General features: G+C 40.2%; 2 protein-coding genes across 2 annotated transcripts; both read left to right on the top strand.

The window, feature by feature from the left end:
• The first annotated feature begins 5,909 nt into the window (after positions 1 to 5,909).
• LOC143856902 (uncharacterized) lies at positions 5,910 to 13,594 on the top strand. Its single transcript, XM_077367155.1, has 6 exons — positions 5,910 to 6,024; positions 8,518 to 8,585; positions 9,984 to 10,104; positions 10,184 to 10,666; positions 11,658 to 11,767; positions 13,297 to 13,594. Exons 2-6 carry the CDS (start codon positions 8,538 to 8,540, stop codon positions 13,333 to 13,335), a joined length of 801 nt encoding a protein of 266 aa, XP_077223270.1. The 5' UTR covers positions 5,910 to 6,024; positions 8,518 to 8,537; the 3' UTR covers positions 13,336 to 13,594.
• Positions 13,595 to 22,366: 8,772 nt separating this feature from the next.
• LOC143857041 (uncharacterized) lies at positions 22,367 to 22,906 on the top strand. Its single transcript, XM_077367312.1, has one exon. It carries the CDS (start codon positions 22,367 to 22,369, stop codon positions 22,904 to 22,906), a length of 540 nt encoding a protein of 179 aa, XP_077223427.1.
• The last annotated feature ends 478 nt before the right edge of the window (positions 22,907 to 23,384 follow it).

Here is a 23,384-nt window from a genome sequence, read left to right as displayed (position 1 = left end):
TTGGAAGGGTTTTCACCCCCGGGCAAAATCGCTACGCACAGCGGAACTAGAAATCGCGTAGAACAAAATATTTCTCTCCGATTTCGCCTGTTAACCAAGGATCCTAGGGTCTAGATGATTTGATGGTAATCCAAATAAAAATATAAGACAAAAAATACCTTTGTGACTGACCGTAATATCGGCCTCTGCTTGATCTACTCATCGAACGGCCACGATCGTTCTGAACTTCGCGGACCCGCAAGTTGAACCGATGGATTCCTCCAAATTGTGGGAAGGGAATCAGAATAACTTTTATTCTAATATGTAATCTGATCTATATCAGATCCTTTGACTGAGAATTCAAATTACTTTGATGGAGCTTTAGGTTTTCTCAAAACAGTTTGAACTAGAATTGGAAAACTATGAGATATCGAGAGAAAACTTGGGAGGAGAAGAAAGAGATAGTCTTGGATGTTTCTCCAAAGGAGAAATAATTTTCCATCCTTTGTTAGTGGCCATGACCACTAACCCAACACTATTTCAAGGTAGAAACTATTTTAAGGTACAATCTTAACCTGCTCAATAATATTTGTCAGATAGATCGAGATGTGCCTTTGTTGAGAAAGCTTGATTAGATACATATAATTAGATGGTGTATGCCATTTTATAGGATTTTAACCCACCCCACCGGTCCCAATCTACTATCAATTCTTGCCTATATGTGAATAGGAAAAGATAATAAATATTTTGGGTTTTGGATTATTCAAGTATTTTCTTTACAACCTTCACATGTGTATATCTTTATCATCATAAAGATAGCCAACATCTGAGTGAAAAGGGGAAGAAAGTTGCTTTAGGCCATGTTTGACTGCCAGGAATTTTTTTTCCCATGATAAATCAGTGAAGGTGAAGTCGCTAAAAATCTAGGGCTTCTACGCATGAGGGTTTTCACCTCCTACAAAATCTCTACAAAATCTCCATAATAATAACTGGTATCTACAAAATCTCTTTGATAATAATTGGCAAAATCTCTACAAAATCTCCTTGATTTTCTCTAATCAGCGTAATTATCTTTTTTCCTTTATCTATAGAGATATTTTATGTATTTTTTTTAATTTGTTATATTTGTCACACTTACCTTTTATCTACATAGATATTTTATGTAACTATCTTATTCATTTAACTTTCTTATTTGTTCTTATCATTTTTTGGTTTTTTTGGGTCTAAAGGTGTTTGATAGAAAGTCAAGTTGTGATAGGATATGTTAATGGAACCTTCTTCCTTTTCTGATCTAATTACTGATTCTTCAAAAAAAATTTATTGTTGTTTAACCTTCTTCCTTTTTCTAATATAGTGACTGAAATTCTTCTAATTTTAAAACATTTTTAAAGTATATTTTGTTCCTCGCCCGGTGCATCGCACAGGTCTGCAACTAGTATATATATAGAGGAAAATGATTGTGCGCTCGAGCATGGGTCACACAATTTTTGTGGTGATCCAAACCATTCATTTGCAAGGCCCCATCATAGATAGGGTGTGTACAAAAAATCAGTTCCATTGGATCATCCTAACCCCTCCAAAAGTGGAGGGTAAAAATGTGCAGATTTATGGCAAACAGTGTCTATCCATTTTTGCCCTCCACTTTTGAATGGATTAGGATGATCATGTGGAGCTAATTTTTTGTACACACCCTATCTATGTAAGAGTCTTTCAAATGAATGCTTTGGATCATCCTAACAATGTGGGCCCACATGAGTTTTGTGTGCTCGAGGGCATATAAGCTATATGCGCTCATCGCACACAATCATATTCCTCACACACACACACACACACACACACACACATATATATATATATATATATATATATATATATATATATATAATACTATATAATAGAAGAGAAAATAAGAGAATTTTTTGTAGAATTACACATCACTCTTTTTGACTTTTTTTAACAAAGGCACCCATTCAACACACATATTTTCAATCCTACCCTCTCCTTTATGCTTTTTAACAAAGGCACCCATTAAAGCCAAATAATTTCAATCCTACCCCCCTCCTTTATGTTTTTTTAATAAAAAATCTATAGGGTGATCTTAACCATCCGATTTAAGAGGAACAACATATTATGGAAAACCTCTATAGATTAGAGGGCTAGGATTAGCCTATGGAAATGATTTTTGGGGCACAACCTATTTATGTTCTGTTCCATCACATGGACGGTTTAGATCAACCTATGATGTGGTCTATACAATTTTTTGCTAGTATATATACTAGCAAAAAACCCCGTGCGATGCACGGGCCGACAAAGAATTGTATAGACCACATCATAGGTTGATCTAAACCGTCCATGTGATGGAATACAACATAAATAGGTTGTGCCCCAAAAATCATTTCCATAGGCTGATCCTAGCCCTCCAATCTATAGATGTTTCCATAATTCCTCTTCAATCGGATGGTTAAGATCACCCTAAAGGAGGGACGTAAGACTGAAATTATGTGGCCTTAATGGGTGCCTTTGTTAAAAAGCTTAAAGAAGGGGGTAGGATTGAAAATATGTGGGTTGAATGGGTGCATTTGTTAACAAAAGTCAAAAAAAGTCATGTGTAATTCTCATAGAATTTTCAAAAAACTCAAAAAATTCTCTTCTTTTCTATATATATATACTAGTAAAAAACCCCGTCCGATGCACGGGCCGATAAAGAACTGTACGGACCACGTCATAGGTTGATCCAAAACCGTCCATGTGATGGAACACAACATAAATAGGTTGTGCCCCAAAAATCATTTCCATAAGCTGATCCTAGCCCTCAAATCTATAGAGGTTTTCATAATTCCTCTTAAATTGGATGGTTAAGATCACCCTATAAATTTTTTATTAAAAAACCATAAAAGAGGGAGGTAAGATTGAAATTATGCGAATTTAATGGGTGCCTTTGTTAAAAAGCATAAAGGAGGGGGTAGGATTGAAAATATGTGAGTTGAATGGGTGCATTTGTTAAAAAAAGTCAAAAAGTGATGTGTAATTCTCATAGAATTTTAAAAAAATTCAAAAAATTCTCTTCTTGTCTCTTCTGCTATATAGTATACTAGTAAAAAACCCCGTGCGATGCACGGGCCGGCAAAGAACTGTACAAACCATGTCATAGGTTAATCCAAACCATCCATGTGATGGAACACAACATAAATAGGTTGTGCCCCAAAAATCATTTCCATAGGCTGATCCTAGCCGTCCAATCTATAGAGGTTTCCATAATTCCCCTTAAATTGGATGGTTAAGATCACCCTATAGATTTTTTATTAAAAAACCATAAAGGAGGGGGTAAGATTGAAATTATGTGGCTTTAATGGGTGCGTGCGATGCACGGGCCGACAAAGAACTGTACGGACCATGTCATAGGTTGATCCAAACCGTCCATGTGATGGAACACAACATAAATATGTTGTGCCCCAAAAATCATTTCCATAGGCTGATCCTAGCCCTCAAATCTATAGAGGTTTCCATGATTCCTCTTAAATCGGATGGTTAAGATCACCCTATATAATTTTTACTAAAAAACCATAAAGGAGGGAGGTAAGATTGAAATTATGTGACTTTAATGGGTGCCTTTGTTAAAAAGCATAAAGGAGGGGGTAGGATTGAAAATATATGAGTTGAATGGGTGCATTTGTTAAAAAAAGTCAAAAAGTGATGTGTAATTCTCATAGAATTTTAAAAAAAAATCAAAAAATTCTCTTCTTTTCTCTTCTGCTATATAGTATAGTAAAAAAACCCGTGCGATGCACGGGCCGGCAAAGAACTGTACGAACCACGTCATAGGTTGATCCAAACCGTTCATGTGATGGAACACAACATAAATAGGTTGTGCCCCAAAAATCGTTTCCATAGGCTGATCCTAGCTGTCCAATCTGTAGAGGTTTCCATAATTCCCCTTAAATCGGTTGGTTAAGATCACCCTATAGATTTTTTATTAAAAAACCATAAAGGAGGGGGGTAAGATTGAAATTAAAAAACCATAAAGGAGGGGGGTAAGATTGAAATTATGTGGCTTTAATGGGTGCGTGCGATGCACGGGCCGACAAAGAACTGTACGGACCACGTCATAGGTTGATCCAAACCGACCATGTGATGGAACACAACATAAATAGGTTGTGCCCCAAAAATCATTTCCGTAGGCTGATCGTAGCCCTCACGATTCCCAATAGTGAGTCGTGGGCATATCGCGCGTAACAAATCCTTATTAAGTCATGGTAATTTAAGGGGGCCAGCTTACGGGCCAGGCGTCTCTCTGACCTGAGAACTAGTATCGCCTCCCCGCCCAGCTCTATCAGCAGGCACCTTCTTTTGCAATACTTAATAAGGTCTCTCATGGCCCAATTATTATTAAAGTGTTCTCTACCATAGAATTCGGCCTTTGGGGTCGAATTCTATAGATTTTTTATTAAAAACCAGAAAGGAGGGGGGTAAGATTGAAATTATATGGCTTTAATGGGTGCCTTTGTTAAAAGCATAAAGGAGGGGGTAGGATTGAAAATATGTGAGTTGAATGGGTGCATTTGTTAAAAAAAGTCAAAAAAGGGATGTGTAATTCTCATAGAATTTTCAAAAAAATCAAAAAATTCTCTTCTTTTCCATCCAGCTTATTATAGTAGATACTAGTAAAAAAACCCCATGCGATGCACGGGCCGTCAAAGAACTGTACGGACCACATCATAGGTTGATCCAAACCGTCCATGTGATGGAACACAACATAAATAGGTTGTGCCCCAAAACTCATTTCCATAGGCTGATCCTAGCCCTCCAATCTATAGAGGTTTCCATAATATGTTGTTCCTCTTAAATCGGATGGTTAAGATCACCCTATAGATTTTTTATTAAAAAAACATAAAGGAGGGGCGTAGGATTGAAATTATTTGGCTTTAATGGGTGCCTTTGTTAAAAAGCATAAAGGAGGGGGTATGATTGAAAATGTGTGTTGAATGGGTGCCTTTGTTAGAAAAAGTCAAAAAGAGTGATGTGTAATTCTACAAAAGATTCCCTTATTTTCTCTTCTACTATATATATATATATATATATATATATATATATATATAGAGAGAGAGAGAGAGAGAGAGAGATTCTGTGTATCAACTTGATCGAGTACTCGATCAGCTTTAAATACAGTGGGGCCCACATTGTTTGGGTGATACAAATCATTCATTTGATGGCCTTTACATATATAGTGTGTGCCTAAAAAATCAGCTCTATAGGATCATCCTGACCCTTTTATTTGTGGAGGTTAAAATGGACAGATATAAACCTTCTCAGATCTGTCCATTTTTTACCTCCATAGTTATAAGGGTTAGGAATATCCTAAGGAGCTGATATTTTGGGCACGCCCTATCTATGTGAGGCCTATCAAATGCAATCATATTTAACAACAAAAACTACTCGTTAATGAATGTAAGGATTTTATGATTGAAGTGATTTTTTTTATCATAAGAGGTGCAAAGATAAAGAGTTACTTGGGCCTCATTATTTTGTTCCATTCCAAGCCCCGTTGCAGCTGATCCCACTTGATCCCGTAGTCCTAGGCCCTTGATGCAGTGTTGATATTTTCACCAAGAATATCACATTGATTTTTTTTGGGACTTTATCTTATGAATGATATATTAATTTTCCCTTAGGACTTTAACCAATTGGATCTTCTCAAATATTTTACAAGATCAACGGTCCAGATTACGTAAGAATGCCTCCATGTGAGCCAAAAAATGACTGTTACGATTGATCAGAACAGTGCTTGTCCGCCTAGTTTGAATCTTTGAAAAATGTGACCAATGGGATCTTGCTTTGGGGATCTTTCACAGGGACAATGTCGTAATTTTATGTTCAAACGTAGTATAAAGGGGTCTCTTTCAAAATTTCAAACAATTGCATCGCTCTCATATGTAAAACCTCTCGTCTTTCTCTAATTCTCTTCCCCTGAAAGTAAAAAGAACACAATATCTCTTCAGAAGAAGAAATTTAGGAACTCGATTTCTACTTCCCCTATTGATTTTTAAGGTACCCATGTCAAGTCTCCTTCTCTATCTTTTTTTCTTTCTTTTGAAGCTCATGCATTGTCAGAATTTTGAAATTTTGTGGTTCTTTTCATTCTTTTCTTGATCTTTTGTACGTTCTGATTAGGGTTTTGCAGTCTTTGTGGATTCTTTCATGCTCGGATGATCTAATCTACTGGGCATTTTTTGTTCTTGGTTCTTTGGTAGTGTTCTATTTTCAGTTTCAATTTTATTATGATTTCATCAGTTCATTGATATGATATTTTTTTTGTTTGTCATTGCCATTCGATGTTATTCGGTTAATTAATTCGTTGTTCGCATTCTTTTCCGTGCTCTTTTTTTTTTCCTCAATTTTGAATTATTATGATTTGATCAGTTTTTTTATTTCGCATTTGAATATATTCGATGTTATTTGGTTAATTGAATTCATTCTTCATATTCTTTTTTGTGTTCTTTTATTATTTTTTTTTGAGTTTGAATTGATCTATTCTTTGATACAATATATGTGTTTTCGCATGTTTCCATTCGAATGTATTCTTTGTTATTCTATAAATTGAATTCGTTCGTATTCTTTTTTATGTTTTTCTTTTAGTTTGAATTAATGATTTGACCAGTTTGAATTTTCATGTATATTCGCAAAAATTGAAGTCCTAAAAATTGTTGATATGAGTTACGCCAACTGTATACCGGTACTGTGGATTTCTTCCACCCGTAGACACATGTAGAGCTCTCACATATTTCCGAGTTCATACCATGTAGAAATTCTATGTAATGTAATGAACTTACTAAGGCCCTGTTTATTGTGGCTTTTGAGAACTGATTGTGAGTTCAAAACTGAACACGGCCTTAATTTTGAGTCCAATAATCAGTTTTGGACTCACAATCAGTTCTTAAAAACCAAAACAAACAGGGCGTAACTTCACTGTTGAATGTCAGAATATGACTTATTTGGACGCACCTCAAAAACATTTTGCATCCTATTGATTTTTATATAGTTATTGATAATTATTTAAAATATGATGTATGATTTTATGCTATGACTCAATTTGATCATCCCTTTGAATATTTATAACCTGATTTGGTTTTCAGAAAATAATTATATCTTATTGATTGTGTTGGTTAAGGACGTACTAGCCAAGTAAAAATTGAGCGTACGCTGAAATTCATTGGGATTTCACATCTATGATATGGATCTTGTGGGCTATTGGTGTGGTTATTATGTATGTGATTTCTTATCTCCTTTCTTCGCGTGTTGGGGATCTTGCTAAAAATAAGCAATGAAGTGAAATACTGATGGGGTTGCAGAGAAGGGAAGTGAAGGAAGCAAATAATATGAGATTAAAACTTTAACTTTCAAGTAGCTCTGAGCATTTAGAATGCAATCACATCCATGGAAACCCCATCGATTCCTTCGCGATCTTTCTGTATCTTTTTATTTTTCCTTTTAAGCTCATGCATTGACAGAAGTTGGAAATTATGTGGCTTATTTCATTCTTTTTCTAGAACTTTTGTCTGTTCTGATTTAGGCTTTGCACTTTTTGTGGATTCTTTCGTGCTCAGACGATCTAAAGGATGAGCCTCCTCTAACTTTGGCAGTAAATCTTTAAATTTTTTTCCAAACCCCAACCAACATGATTTGGGAGCCTTTGGTCAAATAGTTATAGTCACCAAAAATAACAGAACACAAGTGTAAATATTCTTCTGTAAATTATTCATTGATTGACATAAACAAGCAGAAAAGAATGAAGCCGGAAAAAGACACTAGTGATGTCCTCATACAAATATGTAGTTCTAAAAGCTATAGATGGCATTTCATTAATGTTTCATTATCAAAACAGAAAAAGGAGGAAAAATTCAAGAAGAAGATCTACACTTGCCCAACAACATAAAATAAGACAAAAAAAAATATCATTAGTTACTCAAATTGCAGCGCAAACTAGATCTATCAAAACATACTCCCTTTTTTTTATCTATTGGGTTAGGACTTAATTTGAACCTACATGGTCTTAAAGGTTTATAAAGAAAATTCAGGACATACGAAAAGTTCCTAGGCATCAATGAGCATGGCTGTAGATCTGCGTAGTTATCTGATCAAAATGAGAACTGCATTGGATATTTTTCTCTGTTCATTCTCTAGGATTATTCTGAGCAAGGTGTATTGCTATCCAGAATGCAATTTTATGGATGATGAAAATAGCTTGAATTATCTATGTTATTTACTGGTAGTTGGACCAATACTTTCTTAGTTAGACTTGCTGGGAGTAGTTTTATTTGTACATCGAGAATTACCAAGAAGTGGTTCATTACATGTGACACTTCTGCTTACATATTTCATGTGTGTTGAAATTTTTTTGCTAGTGCTTCTGGAATTGTAACTCAAATATTATACCAAGTTATGCTAACTTACTCATTTAGAGGCTTCAGTAAATATTTTGGCCATCTGTACGGTTAATGGCTTCTGTTTGACAGGCTTTTTTTTCTTCCCTGTTGATAACAGACGTAAAATAATTGACAGAAATGGGTGATTGCTTCTCTACTCCAGGAAATAAGTCGAATGAGGCACAAGTATATCTCTACATTCATCATTCCTTCCCTTCTTATCTCTGTGCTGCAATCATATGGTGTTTCTTATTAGTTTCTTAATTCCAGCTATCAGTAGTTTTACCTATTGGGATTTTGCAAAATGGTATCCATCTGCTAAATATGTAGTTATTGTATCCATAGCTATAACTTATTGCCATTGTATTCATTAATTTATTTTGTACATAATAAGGTTGAATAATCATTTTATTTATTTATATCCTTTTGTAATATGTGCACACTGAACAGGGTGCTTATGTAATTTCCATTGACGGTAACTGAAAGATAACTTCATTTCTCCCCAAATCATGAAGTCTTCCCTCCTCTCTCCCTCCCTCCCTCCTCTCTCTCTCTCTCTCTCTCTCTCTCTCTCTCTCTCTCTCTCTCTCTCTCTCTCTCTCTCTCTCTCTCTCTCTCTCTCTCTCATTTGACCAAGAATGAAGGAGTCATGACATCTACGACCAGATCCAGTTTAGATACAAACAAATCCATGAGGTGTAATCCAGCCATATAAACATCTTTCTGTTTGGTAAGAAACTCCGGATCTCTATTGATCATATTCGGTGATATTCTTGGGTGATTTCTGTAATTTCAATCACGTTTGGAGGGTTTTTTAAAAGGATTTGTTCAAAAGAATCATCTACGACCAGATCTGTTTTGGATCAAGGGTGTGACCTGCTGGTTGATGGAATCAGTAGTGCAAAAGAGAGGAAGAGATGAGAGCTAAAGAGATGAAAGAGTAGAGAGTAATATCCGTGTTCGAAAGCATGAGGATATAAGTGAGATCCTTTGCTATATGTCGCATTTTTATTGAAAATGACCAAAATGATCTTATGAGGGTAAACAATGAAAAACAAAGATTTAAGAATAACAATGAACTAACTAAATGTGCATGGTCATATTACAAGCCATTACAATACATTACGACACTTCCCCTCGAGGTAGGCCATATATATTTGACATGCTCAGCTTGATACATGTATCCCTAAGAAGAGTAGCCCCTTCAACCTTTGTAAAGATATCAGCAAGCTGCATTCAACTCGTAGTTGTAAGGCAAATTGCCTTTTCACCCTTTAATCTAGGATTTCTTTTACTAAAATATAGCATATTTTTTTCACCAAACTTATCTAAAGGTCATTTTATATTGCTTGTTACTTCAATATGGTCCCCATTGTTGTAACAACACCAGTATCATTCTTCTTTACCTTGTAAGAGGGATTTTATTTGTATAAAGACTTCGTATAAGGACTTTGGTTACTGTATTTTTCTTGTCCTGCGACATATTTATAACTTCTTTATGTTCTTCTCATGCTATTATTTTGTAAGCATGATATTATTTTGTATCCTATTAAACTTTACAACTCCTTTCTGAGTTGCCCACAGGCATCGGAGCAGCGTTCCTCATCAACTGCCCATGCTCTAACTCCTGCAATCACTACAGGTCTTCCGGTTGATACCAATTTGGAAACATCTTCCCATGCTCCGACTCCTGCAATCCCTACAGGTATGTCTTCCGGTTGATACCAATTTGGAAACATCGTATCGTGACACTTACCTAGCGCCACGCCAACATAATTTTCCAGGCGAGACTAGTGACAGCAAGGTTGATGATCCAGCTCAGGGATGCCAAGAAATTTTTCCTGGCGAGACTAGCGGCAGCAAGGTTGATGATTCAGCTCTGGGACGCCAACAAATTTTTCCTGGCGAGACTAGCGGCAGCAAGGTTGATGATCCAGCTCTTGGACACCAACAAAATTTTCCTGGCGAGACTACTAGCGGCAGCAAGGTTGATGATCCAGCTCTGGGACACCAACAAATTTTTCCTGGTGAGACCAGTGGCAGCAAGGTTGATGAGCCAGCTGAGGCAGCAGATTCGCAGCCCACTGGAGAGACAGTAAGTGGGATGAAACCTTTTCTTGAATTCGTGGAGGATGAGGGCTTGACGAGGGGCTGGATGAGCCAGACAAGTTCTTCTGTTGCTGGCACCTCTGAATTGCCTGAGATTGAACCTGAAAAGTCGGTGCAACCAAAAAATAAGGAGGATGTTTGCTGTACATGTCTTGAAGGTATTGTCGTTCCCTTTGCTTAGAGCACTGCACGGGCTTTGATTTCAGTATAATTATTGGCAATGACCATTATTTATAAGAGTTTTTGTGTTAGCTAAATGCATGAAATTTCGCAGCTATTGTTTCTGCAGCTTTATTTGTTCTCTGGGTTTAGTATGGTTCACCTATGTTTTTGGTATTCTGTTAACCACCCAGTTTCTATTTTGTTTTGTTTTGTTTTGTCTTTTTTGAATGGTAGCAGATTTCATTAAAGCGCAAAGGGGAGATTGAGATAGTCGACCCAATACAAGAAAGAAAAAGAATTGAAAATCGAAAAGAAAACAAGAAAAAATACAAGAACATAAACAACTCAAGGAAAGAGGAAGTCAAACATCTCCAATCCCGATCTCCCAACCAACCCACCACACCCCCCCCCCCCCCCCCCCCTTGGTAACTGATCTGCCAGTCCTTGCTAACTTATCTGCCTCCTTATTGGCAGATCTTCTGACATGGTTGAAAATGATTGATGATCCTTCCATTTTGTCTTGGATTTCATCAAACAAGGGGGCAAAGCTGGGTGGTTAACCACCCAGTTTCTAATCTTCTGTTTTCAGCAAAGTTTTATTTGCACAGTCATCCTTCATTTTATATGCTTTGTTAGTTGCAATGTGTTTCATACTGAACAACACAAAAGTTAATTGACAATGATCTTTTCTGCTTCTTGGTTACGTCATGTGTAGTATCAAGTCTTTAGCATGATCCTTTTAAGCTGTTAGGATTGTTGATATTTTTTGTTGGTTTGAAAAGCCTTATTTTTAACCAATTAGAAGATAGTATCACTCTTTGAATGTATTCTGAGTATGTCTAGGTCACTTTATGTCTCGTGTTAAGGTATTTTTGAAAAATTTAAGTACTGTATCACTCTTTTTGCCTACATCTATTTTTCATCTGGCCATGGCTATTAATAGCATTTCTATCTATTAACCACAGTTGCTACCATCACTTCCTGCAGAATATACTAAGGAGAAGCCAGGAGTTATAGCTACATGTGGTCATCATTTTCACGCTGAATGCTTTATTGCATGGAGGAAAAAAAGTGAGACCTGCCCCATTTGTGCTCAGGTACACTTCACAAATCATTTTATAGATATTAGGTGACAACTTGATACTGACATTATAGTTATTAGTTCTTTGCATAACTCTTACCTCCTAGAATTACTTTTCAATGTTCATAAAGGGGTATATTAGTCTTTTTCTTCTCAGTTAACTTATTGATGTGACTAGATTCGTGGGTATGCTCTCTCCCATGACCCAAATATGCTTTATTAATGATAAACAAACAAAAAATATGTATTTGGGGGCATATCTTAGCCCTCAAGATGATGATTAGATATTTCTCATGCCCAACTTATTGTTTCCGTGTTCTACTCTTGCTAGCCCCTTAGTTAAGATATCTGCCAATTATTGATGTGTAGTAATATAGGGAGTGCAAATCACTCTGTAGAGGTTAACTTCTCCCTTACAAAGTGCCCATCCACTTCAATATGTTTGGTCCTGTCATGTTGAATTGGACCATGGCAATGCTAATAGCAGCTTTTTTGTACCAATATAAGTTCATAGGCACTTGAACTTGATGCCCCAACTCCCGTAACAATATTATTAAACCCAGTAGCTCACATACACGTGAGCCATGGATAAGTAAGTATATTAACTTATCAACCAGTCTATGATATCTTCCTACATCAATGAGATGTTCACCATCCTTTTCGCCCCATTCCTGATATTGTTCAATAGGTGTATCATCTGGTTTACAACCCAACTTTAGTCAGGCACTTGCTTGGCCTTTCTCAGGAAAACCTAACCGTACGACCACTGATGTCAATAGTATGGCCAGGTGGCATCAGCAATAATTAGCCTCACCTGTGCAGCAAGAACTGTAGTCGATGCTTCCCTTGCTTTGATAGCAAGTTGCAAATGATAAAGTAATCTAACATTCGTATCGTTGTAAAAACAAAAACAAAAAACAGAAAAGTTACTCAATGATTAAAATTGCTGTAAACATTAACTTATGACTTGTGATTCTTATACACAGAGTTGATAATAATATATTGTGCTGCCATCATAGACATTGTCAAGTTTGATATTGAGTGGAATTCTAAATGCAATTAGAAGACAAGCTAAAGGAGAATTTTCTCTACTTACCAAGAAAAAATGAACATTAAGGTGAAAAATGTATTAAAAAATGTCAGGTATTTAAAAAAGGAATCATGAATACAAGATACAAGGAGAATCTTCATCTATTTAAAACTTCTTTCTATGGTTAAAACCTCAATGCTCAACCTGAACCTAATGAGGGCCCGAGTCCTAGTTGACTTGAAAATTGGAAGTACTTGATCAAGTTTTGAGTTCAGAAAGCTTTCATATTTCTTAATCTTTTTCAGTATTTTTTATTCTTCGAGCACTTACGGTCACACAAAAACTCTTCCCTTCTACTTGACTCGAGTTTCGATACAAGGGTGTAGAGTATTACTAATAGCTGTTCTTATCCAGCTCCTTTTTCCCTTTCTCACCCTATTTCATTTTTTGATGGCAAATGTTTTGCACCTGTGGATAATGCCTTCTTCACAGAAAATGCTTTTATCTTGGTGCAGGAAGGTATTCAGCCGTCCTTAGCAATGGGAGACTCTTGAAGAAAAAATATGGGATTTGTCCAATCAATGGAGATACATAGATGGACAGTTTCTTTGTTTTCTTGGCAGCTCTTGTCTCTGATTGTTCATGTCGTTGTGGGTTCAGTCCTTTGGATTTGCAGAATGGAAACAACGTTTTTTTTGGCTTTTCTATGGCTTCCCAAGTGAAAAAACCCAGTTGCACGGACAATGACAGAAATGGATGCAAACCAATATTCATTTGTAGAAGAAAAATACTGATATATTCTTCCGCCTTCTATGTTTCTCACCGTTGATTTGGTATTCTTTCAATTTTTTTTTTTTGTACATTTTTTTTTCTGAACAGGGATGATGCAAAGAATTGTTTGTTGAATCTGAAATTGTATATGAATTTTTTTGCTGGATGCATATGATCAGTTGTATGAAAATCACAGAATCATAATAAAAGTTTCTTGTGTTTCAAGTGTCTTGTATTTCTTGTGTTTCAGATTTGTCTCATTCTCCCATTCTATTGAATTTAAGACTCTCACTCACACACGTCTGGGAGCTCCCCAGCAGCCCTCCTATTATTCCAATTATTCAACAATTTATTAAGGGTACTGATATTGGCTTGTTCACCTACCATGCTTTGATGCTTCTGCCAATATCAGTAGCCTTTATTAATAATATTTATTAATAAGAAGAATATCCCTATGAGCATGTTTGGAAAACTTGAAAAAATATTCCATGGAGTGTTTGTGGATCAGTTATGTGCAAGGAAGGTCGAGCGCAGAGAGCTAAAACAGAGAGGGGGTGAGTCAGATAAGCAAAAGAGGGCTAAAACTCAGATAAAAAAATCCTTTTGAAAGTAGATATTTGTTTTCCTTATTTTTAGCCCCGTCCTGTGATTCTTTCCCTTTTCCTGTCACGATTGGACAACAAAAATTCTATGAATTTCTTTTTGGTGGTTGTCAAACACGCCTATGTCTTCTACAAAATGATGAAAATACCCTTAGATGGTTAGATCTTTCTCACTTGTGGCACAATTAGCAGTACAGCACCTCTTAAGTAGACATTTCTCTAGGATATGGCATTGATACGAGAGACCTACACAACCTTTGAGCCAAAATTTAGGCAAATCACCTATCAGTTTTAAAGTTACTATTGGATTTAAGACATATCACCTACACCCTTATATCTGTTGTCAAAAGAGTTCTCAGACCTTCCTGTTTGGTTTTGTTTAAAAGAAAACAAGATCCATTCTTAAAATTCTTTTCATCAGCTTGAACAGCACTGCCCGTCCAATTCCTCCCAAAAAAAAAATCAATCTTCAGTTTCATTTTATTGTTGCACAATAGGACAACCTCTGTTCTTTTCAGTCCACATTAACTACTACATCAAATCTTAATTGGATCTCAATCGAATGTTGTGATCTGAATAAAATCGTAAATTGCACAGTTTAGTTCAGAATTGAACCAAAATGAGCCATGAAACAATACTAATTCAGATATGATCTGAATTCGAATTGGGTCTAAGCTTCATTGTTCGGATCCAAGTTAAATCTATTCTAAAGAGAAACACAAAAATTAATCAATTCACTTCAGTTCTTTGCTCTTGGGATTTGGTGGAACAATTTAAGTAAACAATTTAGAAGTTCAGTTCAGAGTTACTTTCCACTGTTGGTTCTGGTTTCCTAAATTTTGCTTATATGAGGTTGAGAACTTGTATTAAGGAACTTGAGTCAATCCAAGACTTTACACCAGAATTGGTTTCAGAGCATACCATATCTAAGCTGCCCTGCAAATTCAGAACTGATTTTGATTTCCGTTGCCTTCTCTACATTAGACTTGGTGTCAAAGCGTACCATATCTAAGCTTCTCTTTCAATCTAGAATTGAGTTTTGTTGAAGTTTATGTTAGATTTTGATTTTCAAAATCTTATTTTTGGTCAAAAGATAGTGTTTGGAAAATGTTTTCTAAGTGTGTTTCGGAAAAGGAAAAACTTTTCTTTGGACATAGTTGCTTTTTGCAAGAAAAAGAGAAGAGTGCAAAAGTAGTGTGAAAAAGATAGTCCCGTACCAACTCATAAGAAAGAAAAAGTTTGGCTTATAAAGCTTTACTCTTTTCTCTACTTTATTATGGTCCACAATGGGTCCTAGCCTTGGGTTGAACCGCGGGACGGTGCAACGCGCCGTTCGCACACCCGCACGCGTGCGCACGGCGTGGGCAATGGGTTATAGGGCGCTTTTTTAGGCGCACTTTACACTTCGCGGGGTTGGGCCTGAGTTCGGGCCCAACGGTTGCCCAGCAGGCCTAGGTGCTCCAATGGATAGTGCGTGAGCGGGTGTGATCCGAAGCGTTGGATCGTAGTGTAACAGCTAGTGGAAGATGACCGTTGGATGGTGTCCCATCTACTCAATGGTCAAAGGCCCAAAGGGTCTGCACTATGGATGGGCAATCTAGTGGTTCAGAGTTGGAAGGGTTTTTACACAAGCCAACGGTCACTCCAAGATTGATCTGATCCGTAGAGTCACGATTAGACACGATCTAATGGTCAGAATTCAAACCCGCTGAAAGGATGTCCAGAAAGGGTGTTTTCCAATGGGAAAAGCCACCAGAAGCTCTATAGAAACAGTAGAAAATACGCATTCTATAGAGAATTCGGATTTCTACTTTGTCATACCCAAAATTGTTATTTCCAGCACAATTCTCTCTCTCTAAACCCCTACAAAGTTTCTGTTTTTACTGTTTTAGAAGTTCTCTTCAAGTATTCTGTTTTCTGTAGAAACAGAACACTTGGTTCTCAATTACTTGAAAAATTCAAAGGTGATTCAGGCTTGATTCCGTTCAGTGCAGAACGTCGTCAAGCAATCGGTTTGGAACCAGGCTTCATTGTATCTTGGAGGCGAGTTCGTGGTCCCCTTTGCACACTATTGGTGGGGGCGAATATCGTCTTAAGGAGAGCGTTTATGCGCCTTGAAGCATCTTCTTATCTTCTTCTCAACCACTACACAGATTATTTCCAACAATCTTAAGACGATATCCTTTTGTTGGAGATCTTCATGGCACAGTCAATGAAGTAAATGACATAAGATTTTATCATGTTGGAACGATTCAACAAGGGGAACTTCAAAAGATGGTAGAAAAAAGTACATTTCATTCTCACCACTCTCAAAGTGGTATATGTATTGACTTCACCCAAACCGGCAGAAGTTGAAAACGAGACGCTTGCCCAATCCCGTAGAAGGAGGAAGTGGGAACAAGACGATTATCTGTGCGAAGGACACATCCTCAATGCTATGACGGATGAACTGTTTGACATCTACTATGGTATGGGTTCGGCGGGAGAACTATGGACGGCTTTGGAGACGAAGTACCTACAGGAAAATGCCGGCGCTAAAAAGTTTGTTGTAAGTCATTCTTTAAATTTCAAGATGACTGATGATAAGTTGGTAGTGGATCAACTCCATGAGATCCAACATATCATTAGTCAAGTTCACCAACAAGGGGTGAGCCTTGATGACACTGTCATTATACCCTCTATCATTGACAAATTAGCACCATCTTGGAAAGACTTTAGAAAAAGTCTTAAACATAAAAAAGATGAAATGACACTCGAAGATTTGATTCAAACCCTCAAAGTTGAGGAAGAATCAAGGCTTCGAGACAATAAAGATGATATAGCAAATCAATCCTCTAAAGTCCATATGGTGGAAGTTGCCAATGTAACAGATTCAAACCCCCCTACTAAACCTTGGAAAGGTAACTGGAAGAGAAAGCATCAAAATGGCAAGGGTTCTGATAAGAACAAGGTGAGGGATTCAAATCCCAATAACAGGATGACACCTGTCCCAAAAGGATAAGCAAACTTACACTCAAAGTCTCGCTATAAATAGCCCTCATAAAGACAAGGTGAGGGACTCGAATCCCAAAAAATCACTATTCATCGCTTTGGCAGTTCAGTTTCACTGACTTGAGTGTCGAAGTGCCCGTCCGGAGCAAGGACTCCGGGTTGGCCGTCTGACCTCATGTGCCATTGTGCAGGTTATTGCCTCTTTATCAGCTCAGCTATCAGGATTCGCCAGATCATCTCTTATGTCACTGCCTTATCTGTTACCAATTTCGAGCGTAACAGATTGCCGCCATCAGTGGGACCTGAACAAAAAGCCATTCTAAGTCTCTAGAAAAATGGCAAGACGGAAGAGTACCCGAGCACCTCTTGTTCGGGCAGTCCGACCTTCACCACGTCAAACCACTAGGAGAGAACGACTCGCCTCGAGGGTTGTCATTCCTCTAGCCACAGCGGAGCCAGGCCCTGCTCAGTCGACTCCAGCTTCGGCTCCTACGCCCGAGCAAGTTCAGACTCTTTTTCAACAAAGGACCATGCTGGTCGACCATTACAAGAGCTTAGCCCAACAGGTCCCTCATGGCCTTCCCCCTAAGGTCTCTGCATCCCCGGAGGTAAGGATGGATCTGCCAGTGGGCGAGCCCTCACCGCCCCGCGCGATCAGACTCATCATTTTCACTCGAGACATGACCATCACTCTCGGGTAGGACTTGCGGAGACAGAACCTCATAAACGATATCGGTCCAGATCTGTGCAGCGGCACTGGCCCCGGGCCGCTCATGCAGAGCGGAAGAGATCCAGTCATCACAGAAGAAGTCTGGAGAGCCGCTCGGATTCAGCGGCAAGCCCCACTTTGGAAACGAAGGCCAAACCATGCAGCCGGACAGAAAAAAGAGCTGATCCCGTACTGTGAAGGTTTGAAGAGATTGACCATCGGATCGAAGAACTGGCTAAAAACCACAATCGGTCCTCCATAAAGCCGTTCTCCAACGGACATTCTTTTACAGATAACGTGCTAAACGCACCGGCTCCAAAAGGATTCAAAATGCCTCCGGTCCAACAGTACGATGGGACCAAGGATCCCGTAGATCATCTAGAGACATTCAGAACCATGATGCTCTTGCACGGAGCTTCGGGCGGATTCCTCTGTAGGGCATTTCTGACCAGCTTGACAGAAGCCGCAAGAGATTGGTACTCAAGGCTCAAACCGAACTCTATAGATAGTTTCGAAGAATTTGTGGACGACCTGGTCAGGCACTTCATGAGCAGCCGAAGGCCGCGCAAGACCGCGGCGTCGCTAATGGCTCGAGACAAGCAGATGGTGAAAGCCTAAAAGCGTTTGTCAACCGATTCAACAGAGAAGCCCTGCAAGTCCCGAACTTAGACCCTTCTGTCGCTGCAAATGCACTCCTCGCGGGTACAAAATCAATCGAATTCCGCCGAACTGTAGCTCGTCGAAATCCACACTCGTTGGCAGACCTTATGGTGGGCGCAGAAGAGTACATCTCTATAGAAGAAACGTTGGCAGCTCTGGACTCAGGGAGGAGAAAAATGCCGGAAGAGGAAAAGAACCCTACGAAACGTAGGGACGATAAGCTCCTAAGGAGAGAAAGAAGCCCGGACCGAAGGGAGCGCCAAGAAAGAAGTCCTCAAGGCAGAAGGAGCCCCCAGCGACCACGGTCACCGCCAGCCCATCGAAACTCTACCGCTCCTCGCAGCCCGGGGTCAGAGCCGCAACGATCCCAGCCTACTGGAGTCATAAACACCATCATCGGTGGCCCGGCAGCAGGAGGAACCTCATCGGCCGCCCGTAAAGCCTACGCTCGGTAGATCAACACTGTCCATACCAACCACAAAAAATTGAAAGTAGAAAATGAGATCTTATTCTCGGACGCGGATCTGGACAACTTGATACTCCCCCATGATGACGCCTTGGTCATAACCATGCTAGTTGCCAATTGGGAGCTGAAGAAAATCTTGGTGGATAATGGTAGTTCGGCCGACATCTTATATTACCACGCCTTCAAGCAAATGATGGTCGGGGACGACCACCTATAGCCGGCGAACTCAGATTTGTTCGGATTCTCTGGGGAGATAGTCAAGGTAGAGGGACAGATTGAACTCCCCGTCCTGGTTGGAAAATCTCCCCACCAGGCCTTCGCAGTGGTTAATTTCTTGGTAGTGAGGGCCACTTCGGCCTACAACGCTATATTAGGAAGACCTGGACAGAACCTACTCCGCGCAATCGCCTCAGCCTATCACCAGAAAATAAAATTCATAACACCCTGCGGTGTCGGTGAAGTGAAAGGCGACCAGCCGCAGTCGAGGGAGTGTTACGCGACGGCACTAAAAGGAAAAAAATGCATCAGAGGCCTTACCGATTGAACTGCAGGACTTGAGAGATGAAACCCGGACTACGATAAACCAACCCACAGAAGACTTGACTCCAATCGCGTTGTACGAAGATGATCAGGAAAAACTGGTCAGCATAGGGTCAACATTGAGCGACGACTCTCGCGAAGAATTAGTCCGGTTTTTGAGAAAAAATGCTGACGTAGTCGCTTGGGCGCCTGCTGATATGCCTGGGATAGATCCCAATGTTATTGTGCACAAACTCAGCGTTGACCCCACTTGCAGACCGGTGAAGCAAAAAAGAAGGCTTTCGCCCCAGAGAGACAACGAGCGATTAGAGAGGAGGTGGAAAAACTCCTAAGGGCTGATTTCATACATGAGATCAAGTACCCCGATTGGCTGGCGAATGTGGTCATGGTGAGGAAAACCAACAGAAAATGGAGAATTTGCATAGACTTCACCAACCTAAACAGAGCCTGTCCTAAGGACAACTATCTGCTGCCCAAGATTGACCAACTAATAGATGCCACTGCGGGGCACAAGCTTCTTAGTTTTATGGATGCATTTTTCGGATACAACCAAATTCGCATGTACAAAGTGGATATCCCCAAGACTTCGTTTGTAATCGACCAGGGGATATTCTGCTACCGTGTAATGCCCTTCGGCCTAAAGAATGTCGGAGCAACATATTAGAGATTGGTGAACAAGATTTTCAGAGAACAAATCAGACGTTGTGTATGTGGACGACATGCTAGTGAAGAGCAAGGAATCTTCCAGTCACATACCCGATTTGGAAGAAGCATTCCAGGTCTTGAGGAAACACAACATGAAGCTGAATCATTCTAAATGCACTTTCGGCGTCGCCGCAGGAAAATTTTCTTGGATTCATGGTCAGCCAGAGAGGGATAGAGGCGAACCCAGAGAAAATTCAGGCAGTGGTCGATATAACTCCGCCCACTACCATAAGGGAAATTCAAAAGCTAATGGGGATGGTAGCCGCGTTGGGACACTTCATCTCTAAATCGGCGAAAAGATGCCTGCCATTCTTCAACGCAATCAAGGGAATTAAAGCAGCCCCATGGACTCCGGAATGCCAGAGTGCTTTTGAAGAACTGAAGTTATACCTATCGGCACCGCCCCTGATGAGCAAACCTGAACCCGGTGAAGACCTGATGTTGTACCTATCGGCGAGTCCTGTAGCGTTGGCAGCCGTTCTGATTAGAGAAGACCAGGACTAGCAGAAACCGATCTACTACGTCAACAAAGTTTTACATGAGGCCGGGACCAGATATCAAAAGGCAGAGAAGTTGGCTTACGCTCTTATAATGGCTGCCAGAAAGCTCAGGCCGTATTTCCAGGCCCACACCATCAAAGTTATGACTGACCAACCGCTGAGGCAAATTCTACATCGCCTGGACACCTCAGGGTGGTTAGCAAGGTGGGCGATAGAGCTTAGTGAATTCGACGTTCGGTTTCTGCCCCGGCCGGTGATAAAGGCCCAAGTCTTGGCCGATTTCATTGCCTAATGCACTCTGCCAGCCGATGCAGAAAGAAATCAACCTCCGGGTGAAGAAGTCGACAAGACACCCGGGGGGCAAAGCGATGCGACCTCCGATCAAAATCTGGATAAAGAAGCTGATACACTCGAAGAAACCAATGGAACTGGAAGAGCCGAGGAAAAAGACAAAATGGAGGAAGAACTGCTCTGGGAATTACACGTGGATGGATCATCGAATTACCTGGGAAGCGGAGCAGGACTAATCCTCACAGGACCAGGGAACTTCGTCATGGACTACGCCGTAAGGTTCGGGTTCAAGGCGTCAAACAATGAGGCGGAGTACAAGGCGCTTCTGGCCGGAATGCAGCTGGCAATCCAAACCCGGGCCCGAGGATTGAAAGCGTACAGCGACTCCCAGCTGGTCGTTAAACAGATACAAGGATCATACAGGGCGCGCGACGACCGCATGCGCAAATACCTGGCACAAGTTCGCACCCTCGCCGACTAGTTTACAAGCTTTGAGGTAATGCGTATCCCGAGAACGGAGAATGAGAAAGCATATATACTCTCCAAACTCGCGACCTCCTGGTATACCGCTCTGGGAAACATATGTGTGGAATTCTTGAAAAAATCCAGCATTGAAAGTAAAGTCGTTGAAGTAATGCAAGTAGATCACGAACCGTGCTGGATGGACGTCATTAACAATTACCTGCGCAGTGGCGAACTCCTCGAAGAGAAAAAGAAAGCACGACAGGTGACTCAGAGATCGGCAAGATTCTCACTCGACGGAGAAAATCTTTACGAAAGATCGTATACCCTCCTGTACCTAAAATGTCTCCGACCCAGCGATGTTGCCTACACTCTCCAGGAGACTCATGAGGGGATCTGCGGAGAACATCTAGGGGGCAAAGCACTGGCCATCAAGGTATTGCTTAGGGGCCTATATTGGCCGACCCTGAGTCAAGATGCTCTGGATCTAGTAAATAAATGCGAGAAGTGTCAGAAATTCTCATCTGTCAGTCACCAACCCGTCGTTCCAATGACCCCCATAATCAACCCCCTTCCATTTGTTGTATGGGGAATGGATATCCTGGGGCCCTTCCCACCAACTCTGGAGGGCGACAATTTGTGGTAGTCACAATAGACTACTTCACGAAGTGGGTGGAAGCAGAGGCCCTTGCCAAATTCACCGAATAGAATATCCAAGCATTTTTCTAAAAATCCGTGGTTTGCCGATTCGGAATCCCCCGAGCTCTTATAACGGACAACGGCAAGCAGTTCGACAACAAAAAATTCAGAAAATTATGTACGGACCTCAAGATTGAGCAGCGATTCACCTCCGTCGCCCACCCTCAACCCAATGGGTAGACGGAAGTCATGAACAGAATCCTCCTCCAAGGCATCAAGAAAAGATTAGATGAAAAAGCAGGACGATGGGCCGATGAGTTGTACCACGTCTTATGGGCATACCGCACCACTCCGCGTTCCACCACGGGAGAATCCCCTTTCAACATAACTTTTGGAACCGAAGCCATAATCCCGATCGACACCGGCGTTCCCTCACCGCGTGTAACCTGCTTCAACGAACAATTGAAAAGAGGCGGGCTCCGGGCCAATCTGGACTTACTTGAAGAAGTACGTGAAGAATCTCAAATCCGATCAGCGACGTACAAGCAGAGGGTGTCTCGCTACCATGACACCAAAATCAACCCCAGAGAATACCGTGTGGGTCATCTGGTCCTGAGGAGAGCTGCAGTATCCCGGCCCAGAAAGGCCGAAAAACTCTCCCCCACTTGGGAAGGGCCATACAAAGTGGTCGTAGTTATCCGGTCTGGCAATTACAAGTTGAAGACTCTCGACGAGAACCAGCTCCCCCATGCTTGGAACTCCAAGAACTTGAGGAAGTACTACCAGTAGCCCGTCAAAGGAGCGTCCTCATGAGAAGGAAAAAATATGTATAGAGATGTAATCGCCCTAAGATTTGTGCAATTAATGAAAATATCACGGCATTTTGCAAATTCGTTCACCTCGCACTAATGTTAACTTGGTTCACCTCGACCATCTCCATTAAGACCGGAAATATATTTATGGTCAGGATTGGTTGAAGCCTAAAACCAATAAAGCGCTCGATGAAAGCCCGAGTCGTTAGCTCGGTCTAACATGGTTCACCTCAACCATTTCCATTAAGACCGAAAATATATTTCTAGTCGGGATTGGTTGAAGCCTAAAACCAATAAAGCGCTCGATGAAAGCCCGAGTCATTAGCTCGGGCTAACTTGGTTCACCTCGACCATTTCCATTAAGACCAGAAATATATTTCTGCTCGGGATTGGTTGAAGCCTAAAACCAATAAAGCGCTCGATGAAAGCCCAAGTCATTAGCTCTGGCTAACTTG

Source organism: Tasmannia lanceolata, unplaced genomic scaffold (assembly GCF_043159265.1).
Source record: "Tasmannia lanceolata isolate RefF3 unplaced genomic scaffold, GAP_Taslan_0.1 ptg000024l, whole genome shotgun sequence".
Lineage (NCBI taxonomy): Eukaryota > Viridiplantae > Streptophyta > Magnoliopsida > Canellales > Winteraceae > Tasmannia > Tasmannia lanceolata.
The sequence above is the reverse complement of the archived record's forward strand: the minus strand, read 5'-3'. Positions and strand labels throughout refer to the sequence as shown.

Bases quoted from the DNA above. Each gene is read 5' to 3' on its own strand.
- LOC143856902 (XM_077367155.1), top strand. From the start codon at position 8,538: ATGGGTGATTGCTTCTCTACTCCAGGAAATAAGTCGAATGAGGCACAA. The intron at 8,586-9,983 runs GTATATCTCTAC...AGTTGCCCACAG, and splicing joins ATAAGTCGAATGAGGCACAA to GCATCGGAGCAGCGTTCCTC. The intron at 10,667-11,657 runs GTATTGTCGTTC...CACTTCCTGCAG, and splicing joins TTGCTGTACATGTCTTGAAG to AATATACTAAGGAGAAGCCA.
- LOC143857041 (XM_077367312.1), top strand. From the start codon at position 22,367: ATGAACAGAATCCTCCTCCAAGGCATCAAGAAAAGATTAGATGAAAAA.